This window comes from Carassius gibelio, chromosome A15 (assembly GCF_023724105.1).
Source record: "Carassius gibelio isolate Cgi1373 ecotype wild population from Czech Republic chromosome A15, carGib1.2-hapl.c, whole genome shotgun sequence".
Taxonomy (NCBI): Eukaryota; Metazoa; Chordata; class Actinopteri; order Cypriniformes; family Cyprinidae; genus Carassius; species Carassius gibelio.
In genome coordinates, this window is record NC_068385.1 from 11,977,049 (window position 1) to 11,996,128 (window position 19,080).

At 37.5% G+C, this 19,080-nt stretch overlaps 1 protein-coding gene across 4 annotated transcripts in view; it reads right to left on the reverse strand.

Annotated features, from left to right (window-relative positions):
- Positions 1 to 17,312, reverse strand: part of LOC128029207 (seizure protein 6) — a 159,736-nt gene extending 142,424 nt beyond the window's left edge. For all 4 annotated transcript variants that reach the window (XM_052616831.1, XM_052616833.1, XM_052616830.1 and 1 more), the window contains exon 1: positions 17,039 to 17,312. In XM_052616831.1, coding sequence (XP_052472791.1) covers positions 17,039 to 17,123 — 85 coding nt within the window. In that variant the 5' untranslated portion in view covers positions 17,124 to 17,312. The remainder of the gene's footprint in view (positions 1 to 17,038) is intronic.
- Between the last annotated feature and the right edge of the window lie 1,768 nt (positions 17,313 to 19,080).

Below are 19,080 nucleotides of genomic sequence, written 5' to 3' on the forward strand. Positions count from 1 at the left end.
CACAAGAAGCTTTTCTACAAGCTGAGGTCAATACTAATATATAAGACACACGTGGAATTGTCAATTTATGGTTTTTCATAGTAAATTTGCACTTGTACAATATTTTTTTACAGGATACAATGAAAAATGCTCCTTAAACATCACATAATAATTTCTTGTTATTTATTATTATAAGTGTACTAATACAATTTTCCATTTTTGTGGAAATCCGATTGGTCCAAAATTCTGCTTCACATTAAACATCAAGCATCAAATATCTCTATGTTTAGGAGTGCACCAATAATCTAATTCTGTTCAATGTGTTAAACTAATCATTATTATCACTAATTGTGTCACATCATGTGGTTTCATATTGTATGGAAAAGACATTTCTCAGATTCTCTCATTATTGCTGCATCATGTCTGGTTGCATAACAGTGTGATGCTATAAAACACTATACAAAACAAGACGGTCAGTAAACAGATGTTATATATTCACCACCATTCAGGGGTTGTGGGCTAGTGAACAAACTCATGAGGGCAATGGGTCACCTCATTTCCTCTCTCTCATTCCAGCCCCTTCAAAGCCATGTGCTCCAGATCCTCTGAGCATCATTCCATGTGAAAAGACTGAGGTACAAGGACACAGTACACCGGGGGGACGCTGTACACAAGCAAATATGTGCAAGTGCAAAGGCAAAACACTTAGTGACAGCTTCTGAGTGAGTGCTTTTAAACACAGCCTGGCCCACTTAGCCTCACCAATGCAGAGCGGCAGGTAAGCATGTAGAGACGGTGTGCCTGTGAGGACAGTACAGAAAGCAAAAGACATGAAATATTTAGAGAAAAGCAGTGTTTTTCACTTGCTTTCTCTGACTCATTCTTTTGAGTACAGGCAGAAGGGTTGTGAACCTATGGTGTGCTGTTATACTGAAGGTCTAAGCCTGTTATGGGGGTGTTGTGTTGGACTTCTACCTTATGTAAACAGCATAGTATATTCTTTTTCACTATTACAACGCAGTATATCATAACTGTCAGTTGGCAAACACCAATTTTAATAGTAACATTTCAGTTTTATATAAACACACTAGTAACTAAGCCTAGTAACTTATAGTTTCATAACAAAACATTTTTATCATAGAATTTGTCGTGATGATGATGATGATGATAATAATTATTCTAAATGCTAAATGCATTATTCTAATTGCTCTAAATGCATAACTCTAAAGTATTAAGTATTATACAATTATGTAATATATTTTATAATCATTTTAAAATAGCAGTAGTAATAATATAATAATAATAATTATTATTATTATTATTATTATCAATATTATTGTTGTTGCAGTTGTTGTATACTACTTAAAAATTATTATACAAGCTAAAAAATATAAATTTACATTAAAATATTTTAACATTAAAACACTTGTATATATAATAAAATGTTAAATAAATGTGTTTCTAACATTTTAAAAGAGTAATAATAATTATTATTACTCTTATTATTATTATATATAAAAAGGTACAACAATATATTAGTATATTATTATTATTATTAATCTAAAACATTATTAATCCTAACTGTATTAGCTTCTTGAAACATTATCATTGGTCGTACACTAGTTGTTTTTACAAATGCGTAAAATGTGATTACTTGGAACACCGTAACATTGTTTGATGCATAACACTATAGAGACTCCATGTTACCTATGAAATATTGAAATAAATCCCATCTCTCTCATAGACTTGCCTGTCTCATGCATGTGGCACAGCTTTATTCTAGGTCCTCCTGATCTCAGCTCTGGTCTAATCTCAAATTAAGAGCCATCATACAGTACTGGCCTGTTCTCCTGCGCCTCAGAGCTTGAGAACATTCTCAAAAACTCCATTCTCTCTTCTCATTACAGCCAGCTGAGAAACAGACAGAGGAGAAAAGATCGGGAGAGAAAGCAAAAACTGTCATGGCTAAACCCACACAGAATCTGTGTACATTTATTCCTGACATTTCCTCAACGGAAATCAGCAAAAACAAAACAATACCTTCTTATTATACCTTAAAAGTAGTGTCAGATTATCCAAAAAAACAAACAAAGAGAGGAAAATGTGCAGCAGTTTATGATGGATAACCGTTCAATTTCTACTTTTCTTGCTTTCTGTAGAATTCTGTGGGTGCAAATTGTGGAATGACCAGTTGTAATGGCCAATTTAATACTTTGTGAGCAGCCTAGACATCAATTTAGACAGTCTAGATCGGTCAGCATGACATTTAGCAAACCACATCTGCCAGAACAAACCCTCCAGCCAGCAATAAAGCTAACTGCAGCAATAATCTCAACCACAAAACTGACAAGACTTAAAAAGTCATCCAGTGTACTGAAGGCCAGAGAGAACGACAACCCTACAGCGTCAGCCACCCCCTCTGTCCATACCGGTTAAGCCAATAAGAAGGGTGCATACTGCATTGCATTTGATTGAGTTTGGCACGGGGCTCGATGGAGATGGCTAAGGGTTGACAACGGACACATTGTTTAATGGAGGTTCTACTGGGGCAGGCCTGGGGGGCCTGAAACAAGCTGGCCAATTTCCCTGTGAGCTGAACTGTTCAGCCCCTGAATTTCCAAAAGCTGCCCGAGGTCAGCTCCAAGCTGCCTTTACTGCCAACAAACAACAGCGTTACAAACCCAGTGCACCATATCTACAAACTCAAATCACACACGCATTATACCCAGTTTTCATCAACTGCTTTGTGCTGTAATGATTTTTCCATTTTCGCTACAGCACACTGTCAAAGTGAGTCATATTTAAGCTGACTTATGGAAAAGCCGTACAAAAAAACACAACACATCAGTGAGGTGCTCTGAACATGAACCATACTTGTTCATGCATTGAATATCTTAGGCATCTCGTTAATGTTAATATGAAACCATCGCCATTTGATACAGCACCATGATGTGGAAGGAAGGAGGCAGATGTTGGTGGGAGGCGGCACGTAACACACAGTAATCTACATAGTGCCATCATCCCCTAAAATTCTTCCTTTTTAAACCATGAGTGATGGCATGTCAGTCAAAATGCATGACATCTTCAATTTGGCAGAGCTGTCAATCAGCAATGAAACTTATCAGAGATCTTCCTTCAAATAAATATGAAGTAACATTGTATGCACCAGACAAATAAGCAAAGGTATGCTGGAGAATCACACATGATATTTAGTATAACAGCGATTGTCTGGTATATTAATGCATATGGGTGAATCTTGCAAAATGTTTCATAAAAAATAAAATAATAATAATAATATAACTATTAAATAAAATAAAACTTTGTATATTTTCATAAATATAATAAGCTTATTTTAGGACCACTAAGATTGATTTGCATTGCGTCATAATTGTCATCCAAACCAAATTGTTATTACTGTAATGTCTAAGGATGTTTTACTTTAAAAGTGTATTATTATTATTATTATTATTATTATTATTACTATTATTAATTCCTATTGTTCTCACTTCCACTAATGAGAATTCTCAAAAAAATAGGCTACTACACATTCACATTATAGTAAAGAGAGAAATAACTGTTTTTGTATTACAGTCATAAGAACAGGGGTTGAAAAATGTCATGCATTTTAAAATTAAGCTTAATTTTCCTCATGTAAAATATCATTTCTTATTTCATTCTTTTGATTTTTTAGGTTATACATACATATATACATACATATTCTTGTATTCTTGACAGGTTCTGAGATAGTTACCCATTGTATGTACAGTATGTCTATGAACACAAAATACGCTCAATACAACACATGAGGCTGAAACAAACAGAATAAATATGTTAATCAGATCAATATTTCACTGGTCACATTTCCATTTCAAAGAAATCTGCGACAACCATTTTTGAGTCCGAAGACATTTTTCACAACAGAGACTAATTATAAAGATCTTCAAAGCAGAGACAAAAAATAATAATAATAAAAATAAAACAATCCCAAAAGCATGAGGGCTCAAGGACATTACAAAAACAATCTCTTTCTCTCTCCTGGTTGCACACAGTCGTTCTCTCTTTATTTTACAGTAGTGTCATTTTTAATAGTGCCTCTCCATATTTGTTTGTGCCAGTGTGGCATATTATGTGAAAACATGCATCACCCTGGCAGATTTTATTAAGTGCAGTGTCACCAGAACTAAGCGGTTCACTTTGATTGCTGTCATACATTGCACACTGTTCTATATTATTGCATCAGCAAACACAAAACAAAGTGCAGCTGGGTGCTAACCCCACCATTCAACTTTTATGCTCCCTTAATTCCACCAAGGCCTTGATTAATTAGAAACCAACCCATTCAACTTTGACTGCATTATCTGGAATCTGGATTTTTTTTTATTTTTTTTTAAACCTTCCTGGTACAGTAAAATCTGATTAGCCACTAGAGCCACACTACACTTTCACAACCCACAGCCACTGTCAGGTTCATCAATATGCTGCATCTATAGGGTCGCATCTACACTGAACTTCCCAAAGGCTAAACAGCTGAGATTTCTGTGGAACATGACTGGCTCCCACAGAAGGGCAACTACACCCACAGGAAATAGCAACCACAGCCTGCTGTTCCTCCGTTGGTTATTAAATACACTTTCGCCAAGCCAAAAATTGCAAACACCAGGATTAATATTAATGTAGCCATTACTGTCAATGCCACTTCATCATGCCACAATACCAAATGCCATTTTACAGTTTCTGAACAACAAAAATGTCTTCGTAATGCTGGGTTTCGAACAACGGTGTGAAAACATTGATTGGAACGGCTCACTGCTCATGAATAGTGGCTGGAAAGCCTTCAAACTGTAAGTCATTACATGTGAGATCAAAACCCAGAGCTGCTGGCCACACAATAAGAAATGAACAGCATGGGATGACAAAGGTAGGCCTAATCAATGTGACCATCACTGGTCTCCCTCAATTCATTAAAAGCTGTGATGTGTTCCCTGTACTCCGGATCTGTCAGCACAGAACAAAAGAGTTGGCCATTTCGTTTTTTTCAGCCAAGCCGAGGGTCGCCTTGCCTTACCTGAATGAAAAAAAGTGTGTTTTCTAAAGCATTAAAAGCATTATCATTCTACTAAATGTTCTCTATTTTGGTATTTTCGCTAGCATTGATACTGAAATTCTAGCAGATTCATGTTGTGGCCGAAAACAAGTAACAGAAAAAATCCATTGCTTCAACAAGCATAGCCCCAAGCTCACACCACTGGATTAACTATTGTTACTATCGGGATGCTTAAACAAATAAACCACAATTTTCATCGTAGTGCTTTTAGAAAGAAAACATCCTACAAAAAAGCATTAAAATTCAATAAAATGTGGCCAATTAAAACTTCACCATTAAATATGCATACACATATATTATTATCTGTATAGATCAGACACAAAATGGATGCATCAAAACCACTGATAAGCTAATTATCATACATTTAATTGCCAAACGATTGTCTACACTGACTGTGTCCAATATCTGTCGCCTTCTTACTGCCAGAAATTTAAAAGATCGACTTCAGGAACCACATGTCCTTCTTGAATAAAAGTCACAGGGGAAGCGGAAAAAGTGCCCATAATGAACGGATGGGTTTGAATGCATCAATCAATCAATGAATAAGTGCTCTAAAGCAGAAAGGGCTCCAATCAGGGCTCACCATTCTGCAGCCCTATTTGCTCTATTCCAGTCTCGCATCTGCTCCTTCACAGACTACACTGCCTGCCGAGTTAATATGGCCCTGGTGAGGTTACAAATAACACCATTCACCTATGTCCTGTTTCCTGCTATCTCCGCCATTACATAAAAACCTTATTCCCTATGCTGCATTGTCTCCAAAAAAAACTTCTGTAAAAACGTCTTTACAAACAAAAGACATGTTCAGCTGTAATCATTAGAGTCATAACTGGCAGCCAGAAGAGTGCAAACCAAGACTGTTAGTGCTTCCATGGCACAGTGTTTCCTGCTTACAGTAACACACTGGGGGACAAAAAAAGATCACTGAAGGACTGTAAGGTTTAAGCCATTTGAAGCATAGACCCAGTCCATACTTTGACATTTTGCTTTTCAGTTCTCACAAATGCATTTCAAACTTTACGTGTTCATGTGTCTATGTGTGAAAAAAACGTGTATTATAACTGCATGTCGGGCCATTTGTCTTATTTTAACATATCCAGCCACTCCAAATCCATCTATTTAGCTTTCAGTGCGATGTGGCATTGTTCCTGACACCTTAGTAAAGGTAAATAATGAGAGGAGTGATTCACAGTGACGGAATCCTGTGCAAACACCCTGGATTTGCATGCTTCATCTTTATTATGGCAATGTCTGGGACTCTTAAGGGCCTGACATCGGCTCGGCACATACACTAAAGTTCATTAGCTAGAGCTCCGCTGGATGAGCTCTCTCCAATATCTGCGGCAGGATGCTCATTACGTTAGTCTACAGAAAGGGACTATAGAGGAACAAAAATAGACCCAGCAAGGAATTATATGGTTTTTAAAGAGTTTAAAGGGATGAATCATCTCTGCATTGTGCTAGCACACAATATGTTTTCCATCTCACAAGTAAATACATATTAATGCAGAGAAAAGTATGCATTGGGGGATTTGCTTCATCCGCGTGATAGATTTGGGAGCAAAGGGCAGGATTTATATGCAAGACAAGAGTGGTTTCGCCTGTGATCTAATAACTTGTTTTAACTGACAGGCATTTTGTTCAGTCGCTGCATCGTTGATGGTGTTCAATATTTTGCACCCTGGAGCACATCTTGTTACCACCTCTAAATCATCCTGCTAGTGTGAGACCTGTAAGAACAAGGGCACATAGCGATTTGAATATCCTTAAGCACTGGGGGTGCATGCTAGGCACAAGCCCTGGCAAGCCATCAATCAGTCCTTTATGGGTAATGAGGGACTTTATGGTATATGCTAAATGTGATGGGAGGGAAATTACTTTGAGATTTGCTGTTGCCCATGCTAGCTTAGTACATATCCCTACCTTTCTCCCTGTACATGTACTCCCCCCACCTGTACAATTCCTGCCGGCCCGAGACTCTCACTCACAACCTTTCAATTGCCAGTCCGACTCGCTAACCATTAGGCCACGACTTCCCCGACTCTATTATCTCTAGTATACTCTAGTATACTCTACTAAACACATACAATAGCTGCCTGTATAATTTAGGAAGGAGATCCTTTGCATCAAAAAGTTTGATAATGCCTGTCTTAAAGGTCCCGTTTTTACGCGCTTTTTTGAAGCTTTGATTGTGTTTAAAGTGTGAAATACAACATGTGTTCATGTTTCGCGTGTAAAAAAACAGTATTTTTCACACAATTCACCTATCTGTATACCGCTGTTTTCACTGTCATAAAAACGGGCTGATGACTTCCTTGTTCTATAAAGTCCCCCCTTCAAAAATAAGTAACGACTTCTGATTGGGCCAGCGGTTCCTGTGTTGTGATTCGACAGCAGCTTACAGCACGCTGCCCTCCTGCAAACGCGATTGGACTAGTTTTGGAGTAGTTTTGAGAAGCAAGTGGGCAGATACATGTGGAGATGTATTTATAGTCACAGGAGCGTTTTTACTGAAGAGATGCTCATGAAAATCGCATTCGTTTTTTTGCACAGCCCTAACATCTAGTTAACAAAGATAAACAGCGTTGCCCTTTGTGTAATAAGTTACAGAAACTGTTAAACGCACCAACTTAAATAATAAAATACACTTACCGGTTGTGGTCCATAAACAATGCCTTCTCCAGACAAAGAGGCAACTGCTCCATCTTTCAAGAATAATCTTTGTGCGAATCCGGCATTAAACTGATTGAAAAAGTTGTCCTCAGCTAAATTTGCTGCACGTAGTTTTACATGTGGATTATAATTTTCCGGAACCGAGTTAACTATAAATTGTAACCATTAATCTCCAAGTACAGCGTCCCTGGGAATCCCAAACAAAGATGATTGGAGTCCAAGATGAAAATAACAGCGTTTCAAACGACCTGGCGGCAAACACAAACACAACTCTTCCTTCTCCGTCGGAGAGCTACAAGGCCACACCCCTTTTTGTGAATTCATGTGGGCATTGAACTTTGAGCTTTAGAATTTTACAGATATTATTTATACTCTAACAACAACATTACACACTAACTAAAGTTTAAAACATGGGATCACGAAGAAGGGGACATTTAAGTTATAATGCAATTTAGCAACCTCATCTAATTCTTTTTTCGTCTCTGTCATAATCAGTTGCCTACAAGAGTGTCCACATAAATACTGTACATCGTCTTGCTAAGACATGTTGTTCTCAATGCTTCGATGTGGCGAAACCAAGGATGCACTCCTGCTCTGCTTCACATATTCCTCTGGTGATTACCTGCTGTCTCCCTAACTGTTGCACCCTGCTGGGGAACACTCTAGATGAAGTAGCTCCTAGATGGGAGTTGGCACTTCAAACGCAAGGAAGGGACGAGAAGGTTGTCTGAGACTTAATTGTGGTGGATAGCCTGCGGTTCTGCATGCGCCACAGACGCCAGGCCCAATTAACCATGCGTACACAGTCTGCCAATCCATGAGGGACAAGAAGCGGCTGATCTGCCATTCGCTCTCCTCTGACTAATGGATCGATATGGAGACAGGGCCTGTGAGATATACGTGTGGCAGAGAGGCTGGCGTGCGAACTGACGCAAAAATGAAAATTCTGTTATTATTAATTCAACTGGATCCTAACCTGTATGTGTTTCTTTCTTCTTCTGAACACAAAAGAAGATATTTTCAAGAACGCTGGTCACCAAACAGTTGCTGGTAGCCACTATGGGAAAATTATATTAAATATATTAGATTTACTAAATTGCAACATCATCATTGCAAATGTGCAATTACAAAAAACAAAAAAAAAACAATAGAAATGTCAATATTATTGATGCATCATTTAAGTATATTTTAGTTTAACTTTAATTCTTGTCAATACATTCAAGAGTACACTTTAACCATATTTCAAAGACAACAGAATTATGAAATTATATATAAAAGTGTACTGAAGTCTTACTTAAGTGGGTCAAAAAAAGCAAGTTCAACTAATTGCATTTATCTGCTTTTAATAAATAAATTAAAACACATTTTCATTTGTTTGTAAATAAAATGCAGTCAAGTGTTAAAACACATTGCATTTCTTTTTTTTTCTTCTTTTTAACAGATATCTGAATTAGTCCGTCCATCAATACTGCTAATATATGGCCTAACAGTAAAGAACCACAAATATTTATGAGCACAATGCATCACCAGCTTAAGCCAAGCAGAGATGGGCAGAAAAACAGAGCAGTGGACACCAGCCGATGACTGAGAGATTGGCCCATTGATTTGTAATGAATATCCACAAGCTTTCCTTCCTCTCCTCAAGTGGGTTGAAAGCCTTTATTGTGGAGTTACATATTAATAGCATCCCGCTAATGTCCCACAGCCCACTTACAGGCGTCATTGGTGGAACCCCAGCTGTGCATCTTGGTGGACAAGCGAAGAAATCTAAATGAAAGGACAGCAGGGATCAGCTCTGAAAAGTGGTATTGACACAGAGATGGCGTTCTGCCTGCTATCAAGACTGCCGCAGATGGGGAGGTGGCCGTTCATAATCTGCCCCGCTGGAGATGCATAATCATGTGATGATGTGAGCTGCTGGTTTAATAACATACAGTAAAAAAACAGAGGAAGTGGAGTTCAAATGAAGTGGAAGCTTGTCAGAATACAGAGGCTGAGCGGGCATGCAGGTGCTTTGAGTGCCACAGATGTTTAGAAAGCTCTTGAGCAAAATGAGGAGCAGGCGCAAAAGAGGAAAAGGCATATATACACATGGCAAAACGCAAAAGGGCTTCAGAAGAGAATGAACACAACCCAAGAGAAGTGGCGCTGGGGAGAAAAGCGATTGGGATACACACTTCACAAGGCTGTGGAAGTGTCAGGCGTGCCTCAGAGACTGTTATGGCAGAGGGAAAGAAAGAGAGAGAGCGTGATAAAGCTTTACCATCGCCTCAGCACCTGGAAACTGTCAAAGCCTGATTCACAACTTCTGTCCTAAAGGAGGGGCAGACGCACAGGCACAAAAACACTAATTTTCACACAAGCGCTGTGAAAAGGAGGGTTTAAAGAGGGTCTTTATGCACTGAATGCCTCTTGATGACAGTCTAAGGCACACTGCGATAGGTTAATCACTAGTAATCAAAAAACAGGTGTTGAATATTTGCAGTTTCCTGCACATGATCATCAGAACTCAGCAGTGTGAGCTTTAATTAATAGTGAAGTCCCTCTCTCGCAAGTTTTTTTTTCCTCCCTTCTGTTTATTTTCTCTTTTTTTCCAGACTTTTTTCAAAAGCCATGAAGCACAACTGATTGCATCGGATCACCAAGAGCAAATTGCTTTTCCTCGGCAGAAGAGACAGGCAAAGGTGGGGGTGATGAGGGGGATAGAGGGAGTTTGTCGTTTATCAACAGCTCAAAACATTTAGGAGCCCTTCAGCAGGGTTTTGGAATGACAGTAAAGACATATTTTACGTCCAAAGACCAAACACCCTCAAAGGTCACTTTTCAAATATAGAGGAAATACCCAATATTACACAAACTTAAGTCTCTGTACATGCTCGCAATATATATTTTATAGGGCTCTAGACTGAAAATAAAATGACTATGGAGCCACTGAATCCTTAAAGTAAACATTTAGGAGCCATATTACAGAATCCCTCAAAAATATGTTTTTTCTGCCTGTTCGAAAAAATAAAAACATTTAGAGACTCAGACTTAACTACAAAAAAAAAAAAACCTCTAGGTTCAAGTGAAAGAGTCAGTTGTGAACAACTCTTAATGATTTACTAACTGCTAACAAAAGGCTGTTTCATTAAATTTTTGTCTGACTCATTAAAAAATAACTGGCCATTTGTTCATGAACAAGACTAAAAATGGTTCAGTGAAAGAGTCGGTTGTGAACACATCTGAATGATTCACCAAATTAGTCAGATTTAAACCTCTAACCAAAGGCTGTTTCATTAAGTCTTTTAATTGACTCGTTTATAAAGAACTGGTTTTTATGAGTAATTTGTTCACAAATTGGACAACACAGTTCATGCACAAAATGATATCTCGATGAAAGGGCACATTAGTTGCAGTCTGGAGCCTTGTCTTTTGGACCTTTTTGCATAAACACATCTAACACCGTATTTGATACCTAACATGATATCTAATATAACACTACATATTCTATTCAAATTTCATATATTTGATTATATCTTTTTACATCAGTCCTCATCTGTCTCATAACACATACTATCTGCAGTTAATCTATACAGACATAATCTGACCGCCCTTGACACATCACAATGTGTGTGTGTATGAAGAAAACTGGGGGAGGAGGTCTGTGAATTCAGTCAGATACAATTTTATAAATAAGACTCTGGACTCATTTAATAAGAGGTTTAATCTATAAAACAAGCTCTCATCGGCAATTTCCGCCCATTCATTTTCTGGAGAAGGACAAGACTGAATTTAATTGTAAACCATAATGTGCTTCCTAGAATGCCGTATAATGTGATGTAAAAAGCAGGGCATGCTGAATTATGGAAGGGGCAGGACAAGCACATAAAGCACTATTACACCCCACGCTCCTGTCATGGCCAGTGATTAAAGCAGGCCATAAAGACAAACATACATACAGTGTGGGCTAAAGGATGAGAGCACCGCGGCAAGGTCTTCCATTTTTATCAGGGCTAATGGAGAAAACAGCAAAAATGGGCAATAGCATTTTCAAGTCATGTGAGTGCAATGTTGCACTACAAAACAGCGTGGAATCATTAGTACAGGATATAGACTATGGCATATTTAGTTCAAGAGCAACATAAAAACTAGGCTGCAAAAAATATGAGTTTTCCTGGGCTACATAATACCTTTTTCTCCTCCATTTATAGACCGGATCCATTATAGTACAAGTTCAGGAAGGCAATCACGTTAATTCAATCCCATCTCTACATCTGAACTCCCTACTTTTCCACCGTTACCATCTGGCCTCTGGAAACCTGACAAAGTCATCGATCATCCCGGCTGCACAGATGTTCAGATGTAGCCACTACAAAAAGAACTGTATGATGGTAAGAGCAAATCCCAAATTAGGTTGATTTTGAAAAGAACATCAGGTCACAAATAAAATAAACATGAAATTTGAAATGTGTAACTTTTTATAGTTATTTGATTCATGTAAGTAATGTTTATTTACAGTAACCTGGAAAATGTGAAAACATTAAAGGGATAATAATACCAAAAATGAACATGTTGTTCCAAACCTATATGATTTTCTTTCTTCTGTTGAAACCCAAAAAAATATAATATTTTGTAAATAGATAAATAGCTGCTGATAGCCATTGACTTCCATATCTAAAGAAATACCATGTATGTCATGGATTCAATTCTCAATTGCCCCCCACCAAACTCAGTGTTTTTGTTTTTATGTTACATGTGCTTTAAAATTGAGTGAGTTATACATGTGTTTATGCTATATATTTTTTTATCATTTTATTTATATACTGTGACATTTTTTCTCAACCAATTTTCAAAGAGGCACTGCCTCCCTCGCCTCCTCAGAGGGAACGCCCGTGGTGCATATGTGCCAGTTGTGCTAACGGCAGGAGGCGGGGAACCCTGACAGCATCCAGATTTCTCCCAGCAGTACTGTCTACTGAGCTCTGTCCCAGCTGACCATTCATCAGCATTACAGAAGTGGCAGGTCTGCCAGTGTGGCCGTGGGAGGCCATCCAGCCCAGCGGCTGACTCATTAATCAGGGACGTAATAAAGACTATGAGAGCAACCTCACAGCTCCTGCTGAAACACAGCTGAGCAAGTGTGCGTGTGGGGGTCAAGAGGTCAAGCTGACAATCACTCCCCTTTCCATCCTTCCTCTCCAACACTGCCTGGGCTGACACAGAGCACTGATAAATTGCTGATTGAGTGACATTGCTTGATCCTAAAAGACAGGTTGTGAGCCTAACAGCTTCTCGGAGCAGGAAGCGCACCATTTCGAGGAAATGTGGCCGAACCCTCCACCTGGTGTTTGGGTAATGGAGTCAGGCTGTGGTACTCACCCTCCTCGAGGGCTGATCTCGGCTGGGTTGACTAGCACAGTGTTTAAGTCGACCCATCATTGACACTCTTACTCTCTCAGTGGAGACCTGGGATGTCTGATCTTACACAGACAGTGGCTCAGATGACAGCGCTGTTACTTGCGCTGCTCTGAGACCATTCGGCACTACAGTCATATCTCAAATGATTTTAATGGCTCTGTGTTTGCTAACATGGGGCTAAATAAAGACTACAGCTACAGCAAGGATTTGAGTTTTACATGTTTGATGAATGAGACAATCATTCTGGGGCGTCTGTAAAAAAAAATATATTTTTCAAAGTTGTAAATAAAACAGGTTACTGGAGTACGTTTTACAAAAAAATACAAATTCAGTCTTTCCGAAACTGAAGTAGTGATTGAACATTCTCAAAATTTTAGGTTTAATTAAATTTGTTACTTGCATTACACTATATACAGTAGCAACATGTAAGCCATTTTAAAATTAATTTACTGTAGGACACATGAGTTTATTTTGTACAGCATCAAGAGAAAATTCCCTTAAGTAACATTAACCACAGATCACATTTTTATTTGAACAATTCTCATTGCAGTTCTCAAAGGAAGTGTCAGAGGGAACCAATGGCAAATAAGCTCTCTGGTTTCCAAACTGATGTCATGAATCATTTTAAGCAACACTGTTAATATTATAATTTATGTTATTTTGGACAATTTAGACTTAATAATTATTTTATTAGGGATGCACCAATTCAATAATACAATTCTGGCTTACACCAGTAAGTCAATTATGATTTTTATGTTATGATCACTGATAAATAACCAATAAGTGACCAATAATAAAATTAGATAATATTTCATCTAAATAAATATTTTATGTGAATGAGCTGTACATTTAATTGAGGCATTAAAAAATTACAATGCACAGTATTAAAAAAAAAATTATATAATTTCTTTAGATTTGCTAAAGATTACAATTAATTAACAGCAATCATGTTTGATCAATTAGGCAATCGTTGTAATCCTTATACAACAACTTGTTAGCAGCTTCAAAATTCATGTTGGAGGCATCCATTTTTTTGGAGAACAAAGCATTTTTTATTTTATAATATTAACCAGCATTTTTTACTGGTACAAATACATCATGCATCCCTATTTCTTTTAATCTTCATTATGACTTTTCGTTGCTATGTTTAAATATTTTTATGAATAGATTTCAAAGTGTAAATCTGCTGTAAATGAGAGAAGTGTTTCCGCAGCAAAGATTCTAGAATGAAGCTCTATTAAAATCTAAATGTTGCATTACAGGGAAGCAGCTGGTAAGGCTTGTAAAGGTTCCTACAACATCTTTACACCAGCTGCTCTGTCATGACAATCAGCACACTTGATTTCTGTCTGTTGTGCGTGCAAATCAATATTTATTGATTTAATGTACACTTATGCTGCATGGAAAGGTCTTTGCAAATGCACCATACATATGTACATATACTGTATGCTTAGACGCAACTACTCTATGTATTAGAAACTGCTGCAGATTACAAATTTAATAATATATAATTTGCTCAGAATGCGATGAAGGAGCCATGGGGGTGTCCTGTACGCCAGTGAACCTCATTTAAAAACATTTATACTTGCTAATGCACCATTGCCTTGTTCAAAACATCCGTAACATGAGTCACATATTTTTTACACATTAACATTTGTTTTTTCCTGTGTTCGTTTCCTGGTGTGCATGCACTAAATGTGTATTTACATCTGCGTCTATCACAGCAGGACAGCACAGACCCGAGCAAATTGACCCACTGACCTTCCTGAGTTTCTCGTACAGCCCATCATCCATTTGTGAGTGGTGGGCCCTGCTTTTAGCCTGCTGTCTGTGCTCAGTGTGGAATGATAGAGCTGTGCATTAGTCAGAGTGCTTTTCAAGGTAAGAGCCATTCAGCACGCAGCCCTGAAGCCTCATCACACCCGTCCTGAAGGTGACTGATCGGAAAAACTGACTCATGCACCTCTCAAAGCAGAGAAGTCAATGTTCCAATCTCCAATATGTAATCAATAAAGTGTAAAATGTAATTAGTACAGACAGACAAGAGGAGTCTTAGACAAAAAACAGATTGGAAAAGCTCTGCTCATTCAGTCAGTCTCAACTATGAAGCACAATTTAAATCCTGCCACCTGAAACTATAAAACATATCGCATTTGCAAATGAAAGATTCTTTCCAAATGATGAGGGGCTTGTGAGATGATTGCTTCGCAAGCGTCTCCGCAGCAGCGACTGACAGGTGAGTAAAAGTGCAAAGGTATTCTTAAATTGGAAGAACGTCAAGATATAAATTATGTATAGATTAAAAAATATATAATTTGGCTGACATACAATCAAATTCCAGTTCATTCTTACTTTTCAAAGGGAAAAGACACTGCATAGAATATTTACCCAGGGAACTGAGAGCAGTGTATCTCTCAAAAGTATACTGCATGGAGCAGCTCTTGACAAATAACACAGGGATTATCCCTTGTATTGCTTGCAGAGCTTTTACAGTAAGACAAAAAAAGAGTGGCGGGAAATGTCAGACAAAAGCTAAAAACAACTCAGAGCTCTTAGGTAGTGGGGTACAACAGCTTTCTGGAGCGAAAATGAAAGTGCAACATGAACTAATGCTGTGCTTGGAAAATGACTGTAGCAGTTTCCAGTGAGCAAAATGCATGGCTAGCATTTAGTGTTAAATTTGACATGTTTTGTATGATTGATCAATGTTTAAAAATAAACATGAACTTTTTAAGGCTCTGTACTGATACAATCCTCAAAACAAATGCAAATAGTGAGAAACTAATGTCAAATATCGACGTCAAATATTACTGACAACAATGTTTTAGTACCCTATGTTAAATCTTTTTTTATTTATTTTTATTTTTTTATTTTTTTTAAATATTAGATATGAAACATGCAAACTGTTTCAGAAGATGTCAGAAGATGTCAGTCCTTTATTCTGTCAACAGGGTGGTGTAAATGAAGTGTGGATGAAACAGGCCTACAGTTTATACTAGAACGACCAATCAATCAGATTTTAAAACGTCATCTACATAATTTTCATGTTCCAAACATTGTGCTTTAGTTTAAACATTTTTTTAATATGATTATGCTGCTTTCTTTCAACAACAATAAGTTAAAATAGACAATGAAGAGATTCAAATAAGTTTAAATAACTATGGATGTCTTTCCCTGTAAATAAAATGCATTTTACAGTGACTTGTGAAGGTGAAGAACAAATCTTTATTACCATTTAAAGCACACTTTTTACTTATAAATCAGCAAATAAATAATGTTCCTTAGTCTCACCACACTATGATCCCCAAATGGAAAAACCTGTTGAACCTCAAACTTTTCAGCTTGTTATACTTGATCACATTTAATATTCTGATCAGATAAATCTATAACCAAAGATCTGGCTTGTGTACTAACTTTACATCATGTGATACTGAACGAGAACTTACAGCCAAGAAAAAAATAGATTAAACATATAGATCTCTGACTCGAATACAAATAACAAAATGCTATAAAATAATATAGAACAGCGTGGAGCAAGTAGGAAATACACTGTCAAGCGCGGAGCTGTCCATCCTGTGGGGCTTTATCTCAATTAACGCCGATGACTTTGTGACTTACGAGTCCGTCTGTAGGGCGATGTGATGAGAGAACAAATTTCTCCTCGAGTGCAACCAAAGTACTAGTGGAACGTCTCAAATAAACCACCTCAACACAAACCTGCTTGAATTATTTCTCCGCCAACAAATGTACAATACAGTGAGAAATGTGTTCACATCATCTTCCCGTCGGGGTCTATGGAGCTGCGCGTACCCTCTTCCGCTAATCGCGTGGACAGCAGAACAAATCTAAAATGTTTAGGGTTATGAATATATATATTCTTACCTTGTCCTCGTGCCATCCACACGACAGCAAATACGGCCAGAATCAGAATGATCATGTTTGGTGTGTAATTTCTTGTCGAGTTCATGCTCGCGGCAGTGGGCTCCTATTACAGAATATGTCCTTGTATTAAAACACTTTCCGAATAATTTTTAGAGGTGCAGGACACAAACGTTCCGCGAGACCTCTACCGCACGCGCCGTGAGGAACGACACGGTGAGCTCTGATTAGATTTGTAATTGTGAACGGAGGAGAGCGGAGAGTGTTCAGTTTCTGTCAGCACCTCTCAGACTGAGTCGAGCAGTTTCAGCACCGCGGACAGCTCCTAGCGTCAGCAACTGGAACAACTTCAGGCTTCGCGCAAAGTTTGTACCGTACATAATCTAATAGTGCCCTCGATTAAATGGCTCATGTATTAGCATTTGGATTTCATGTCAACTGCTGACTGAGGCGAAAGGAGAAAGTGGTCGACCGTGGTGCACTACAAGATCAAAGTGCTCGGATTGAATAAATTATTCTAGTGTGCACACCTACTGAGCTAGTCAAAACAATTATTAAAAAGGCATGTAAAAAAAAAAATAATAACAATAAAATTTCATACATACATACCATTCAAAAGGTGACAGTAAAAAAGACATTCTTTACTTTACAAAACATTTATTTAAAACAAATGCTGTTTTGGTGAACTCTCAATTAATAAAAAGAATCCAGAAAAACTATCACAGTTTCCAAAATAAATAAATAATAATAATGATACAATAATTAATCAGGATACCTGACATTAATTATAATAGGAAATGTTGAACACACAAAATCAGCATATTAGAATGATTTCTGAAGGATCATGTGATACTGAGGACTGGCTTAATTGCTGAAAAATACATTTACATTTTTAAATATATTTTAAAACACTCACACAGAAAACAGTAATTTATTTATTATGGAAAATATTTTTGCTTTGAAATTTTTGAAAACCTTTTAAACTGACATGCATTCATAGTGTAAGAAAAACATTTTAGCATTTACTGGATGGATGGTTATACAGCTTATTAGACCAAATTACAGCAATATCACAGCTATTTGCAAAAGTCACTGTTAAGTCTTTTTTTTTTTTTTTTTTTTTTTTTTTTTTTTTTTTGCTGCATTCTTTCCCACTCGAACTGGGTCGTTCTGGTGAATAAAAACATCTAATCATAAGTAAATCAACTCAGTTTATAGTGATAATATGAAAGAATCTAGAGAGGAAAGGGAAAAAATGAAAATCTCAAAACTTGCCTCTCCTAAAAATTACCCATACAATGACCTGTTCATCGGTTCCCAGTATTTGCGCGCCACAATGACTAAATGGTAAGGAAAAGAGCAACACTTATGAAATATACATGAGGTGAGACAGAGGACTTTGTGACAATAATAAAGGAATGTTAAGTGATGCCACAGAGCTGAAGAGTTATGAACATTAACCACCAAATGTTAATGCAGTGCTCATCTGCTGGCCATTATTGGAATTATAGGAAGCCATCATCACCTTTTCATTCCACCATTTTTCCCTCGGAGCCTGCTCATGTTTATGTGGAAATGTTCTCTGCCTCTTTGTGTAATAATTACTATTCCAAGCTCAGTGGCTAGTCTGTAACTGGTAATTATAATTGCACACTTCAAAAGTAAAAATAATGAATTTACAACCTGGTTAGACTAACTTAACAAGCAGAAAATAATTGATTTCTTGATTGAAGCTGTGCAGTCTTAAACAGCTACATAGTATTCTATCTTTTTGAATGCATCTGTTTCATAAGAACAGGGTTATTCCCCTGAAGCTAGACTGGGCTGGGGTTCACTGAAGCATTAAGGTTGCCTGTGCCTACCAGCCAGTATCCTAAGGTTAAATCATCTCTGTGTGTCAGTGCTTAAATGGATATTTCAACCAAGAATTTCAATTCTGTCATCATTTACATCATTCAATCACCCTTACTTCATTCCAAACCTGTATGATGTTTTTCTTGTGCAATGGAAGGTATTTTAAAAATGATTCAACTGTTTTATGTCCA